Source organism: Gouania willdenowi, chromosome 6 (genome assembly GCF_900634775.1).
Source record: "Gouania willdenowi chromosome 6, fGouWil2.1, whole genome shotgun sequence".
Classification (NCBI taxonomy): Eukaryota; Metazoa; Chordata; class Actinopteri; order Blenniiformes; family Gobiesocidae; genus Gouania; species Gouania willdenowi.
In genome coordinates, this window is record NC_041049.1 from 4,460,174 (window position 1) to 4,463,955 (window position 3,782).

At 52.3% G+C, this 3,782-nt stretch overlaps 1 protein-coding gene across 1 annotated transcript; it reads right to left on the minus strand.

The window, feature by feature from the left end:
• On the minus strand, positions 1–3,516 carry LOC114464773 (E3 ubiquitin/ISG15 ligase TRIM25-like). The gene is made up of 2 exons (XM_028449314.1): positions 2,036–3,516; positions 1–182 (listed from the first exon to the last, which is right to left on the minus strand). Exons 1-2 carry the CDS (start codon positions 3,483–3,485, stop codon positions 1–3), a joined length of 1,632 nt encoding a protein of 543 aa, XP_028305115.1. The 5' UTR covers positions 3,486–3,516.
• Between the last annotated feature and the right edge of the window lie 266 nt (positions 3,517–3,782).

A 3,782-nucleotide genomic window follows, 5' to 3' on the forward strand; every position in this document is an offset into this window, starting at 1 on the left:
CTATCTAAGTTTACAGAATTCAGCACTATTTCCTATATCATTAACATAAACTCCAGTGTGTAGAGGTTCAGTGAAGGTGGTGTTGACTCTGTGGAGGAGAGTCATTGTTTCAGAGACGCTGTAGAAGGACAGAATACCTGCTGTGTGATCCACGTACACTCCTATTCTGGAGGACTGAGGACCTGAGACTGGAGACAGGATGTTGTGATAAAACGTGTAACTGTTTGGCTGGGTGCGGGGAGCCGGACTGTCGGCTGGGCAGGCGGCAGCCGGGTGCGGGGAGCCGGGACTGGCGGCTTGGCAGGCGGCGGCCGGGTGCGGGGAGCCGGGACTGGCGGCTGGGCAGGCGGCGGCCGGGTGCGGGGAGACTCTGGAGAGCTAGCCTGGGAGCTAGGAGACTCTGGAGAGCTAGCCTGGGAGCTAAGAGACTCTGGAGAGCTAGCCTGGGAGCTAAGAGACTCTGGAGAGCTAGCCTGGGAGCTAGAAGACACAGGAACGCTAGCCTGGTAGCTAGAAGACACAGGGAAGCTAGCCTGGGAGCTAGAAGACACAGGGACGCTAGCCTGGGAGCTAGAAGACACAGGGATGCTAGCCTGGGAGCTAGGAGACACAGGGACGCTCGCCTGGGAGCTAGGAGACACAGGGACGCTCGCCTGGGAGCTAGGAGACACAGGGACGCTCGCCTGGGAGCTAGGAGACACAGGGACGCTCGCCTGGGAGCTAGGAGACACAGGGACGCTCGCCTGGGAGCTAGGAGACACAGGGACGCTAGCCTGGGAGCTAGGAGACACAGGGACGCTAGCCTGGGAGCTAGGAGACACAGGGACGCTAGCCTGGGAGCTAGGAGACACAGGGACGCTAGCCTGGGAGCTAGGAGACACAGGGACGCTACACAGGGACGCTAGCCTGGGAGCTAGGAGACACAGGGACGCTAGCCTGGGAGCTAGGAGACACACGGACGCTAGCCTGGGAGCTAGGAGACACACGGACGCTAGCCTGGGAGCTAGGAGACACACGGACGCTAGCCTGGGAGCTAGGAGACACACGGACGCTAGCCTGGACGCTAGGAGACACAGGGACGCTAGCCTGGACGCTAGGAGACACAGGGACGCTAGCCTGGACGCTAGGAGACACAGGGACGCTAGCCTGGACGCTAGGAGACACTGGGACGCTAGCCTGGACGCTAGGAGACACAGGGACGCTAGCCTGGACGCTAGGAGACACAGGGACGCTAGCCTGGACGCTAGGAGACACAGGGACGCTAGCCTGGACGCTAGGAGATACAGGGACGCTAGCCTGGAAGCTAGGGGACTGGCGGGGTTGGCCCTTTTTTTTGGACCGACCTCTAACTTGTTGTAGGCTTCGGGGTCCTCCAAAAGCCAGTCGAGTTCCCGAGTACACCTCTCTGACAGGATCCTCCTCCCATCCGTACAAAAGCACCTCCCTGGCCTCCAGAAGGTAGCTCTGCCAGTAGGCAGTTCTTTCTGCCAGGTCCATCTCAGCAAAATCCTTCTCCGCTGGGTCCACTAGTGGCTGGGACATTCTGTCACGGGCATGTGTGGGTGCAGACCCAAATGCAGGGACGGAGGCGAAGCTCAGGTGCATTTTACCAGAATTTATTGTACTCACAGGCATGGTCAGTCCAGGGAGGCAAACGAGAAAAACAACAAAAAGTAAAACCAAGAACCATAGTCACAGCAAGTAGCAATGTCCCAGCACTGAAGTGAACCCAAGCCTCCACATTTATACCCAGCTAATCAATTGCAGCTGGAGGCCAATCAGCAGGAGAAAGCTGCTGGAAGGGAGTCCACGATCTCCTGCCTGCCCTCCAAAATAAAACCCCATCGTGACATCTATCTCAGTTTACAGAATTCAGTACTATTTCCATAATCATAAACATGAACTCCAGTGTGTAGAGGTTCAGTGAAGGTGGTGTTGACTCTGTGGAGGAGAGTCATTGTTACAGAGACGCTGTAGAAGGACAGAATACCTGCTGTGTGATCCACGTACACTCCTATTCTGGAGGACTGAGGACCTGAGACTGGAGACCTGAAGTTGTTGTGATAAAATGTGTAACTGTTTGGAAAACATTCTAACATCCATGATTTGTCATTAAATCCAAATCTACATTCCCTCCCTCTCCCTGCTCTGCTGATACTCTTGTATGCGACCGCTACTTCAACTCCGTCCCCTCTCACCTCCACCTCCCAGTAACAACGACCAGTCCGACTCTCTCTGCTCAGGACCTGAGACCATCCAGTGAACCTGTCTGGATGATCAGGATGAAGCTGATCTTCTCTCATTAATGTTACTTTTCTGTTTCCTTCTGATAATCTGAGTTTTCTGTAAGCTGTGTTTGGATCCAGAGTGATTTCCTGTGAATACTTTAAGAATCCAGCTCTGGTCCTCGGCTCTGATGGCAGATCATCCAGTCTCTCCACAGTCTGGCAGACTTTGGTCCAGTCCTCCATCAGAACTTTGTGGAGATGTTCTCTGAGCTCTGACACAGCTGCTGTCACCTCCTCAAAGCAGCTTCCAGGACCTCTGTGGATGATGGAGGAGTGTGTGGACACACTGAGCGCTGACAGGGAGCTGTAGCTGAGGACAAACTGGATGTGATCCTCAGTGTGGGAGAGCTGCTGCAGCTCAGCGTCTCTCTTCTTCAGCTCACTGATCTCCTGCTTCAGCTTCTCCTGAAGCGCTCGGACTGCACTCACTTCAGTCTGCTGCTTGGATCGGACCTCCTTCTCCAGCTCAGAGCTTCTTTGGTGGAGGAGACGGATCAGCTCAGTGAACATCTGCTCGCTGTGCTCCACTGTCTGATCAGCAGAGAGTTTGATGGTCTTCTCCTGCTCTTTAAGTAGCTCCACATCTTTCTCTCTGTCCTGGATGTTCTTGTAGATGTCAGCTCGACTCTCCTGCAGCTCTCTCTGTTTCTCAGTCTTTTCTGCTGCAGCTGAAACCATGTCATGGTCTTTATGTTCCTCTATGGAGCAGATAATACAGATACACTGCTGATCAGTGCGGCAGAACATCTTCATCACCTCATCATGACGAGAGCAGATCTTCTCCTGGATCTTCTTGGATGGATCCACCAGTTTGTGTCTCTTTAATGCAGCAGATTCATGATGAGGCTGAAGGTGTTTTTCACAATAAGAGGCCACACAGACCAAACAGGACTTGGAGGCTTTCAGTTTTCTCTCAGTGCAAACATCACAGGCCACGTCTTCAGCTGCAGCAAATATTTGATCATCAGGATCATCTTGATGTCTGTTCTTCTTCTTTTCCTCCACTAACTCTGCTAACATGATGTTTTTCACCAGATCAGGCCTCTCTGTGAACTTCTTCCTACATTGAGGACAACTGTAGTTGTTCTTCTCCTTCTCTCCATCCCAGAAGCTGCTGATACACGTCCTGCAGTAACTGTGTCCACAGGGAACGGTCACCGGCTCCTTCAGGAGGTCCAGACAAATGGAACAGGACATGGTTTCTGTCTAAGCTCCTTTCTACGCCACATCAGATATAGTTTTACCTCCTGAAAACAATTTGATCAACTTATAAATCAGTATTTCCTGGTTACACCCACATTCTCGTTAGATCTGAGTGGGAGGAACAAAGACATGTGCAGACAGAGAACAAGTGGAAGAATGTTGCTCTTTAAATGAACTGGTTTGACAGATACTCAGAGTTCAAAATCTGGAATGAGGGACAGTTTAAAGTGTTAAAGCTCAGACTGACTTTATAGACTTTCACCAGCCTCAGAGTAACTTTCACTTTCTGAA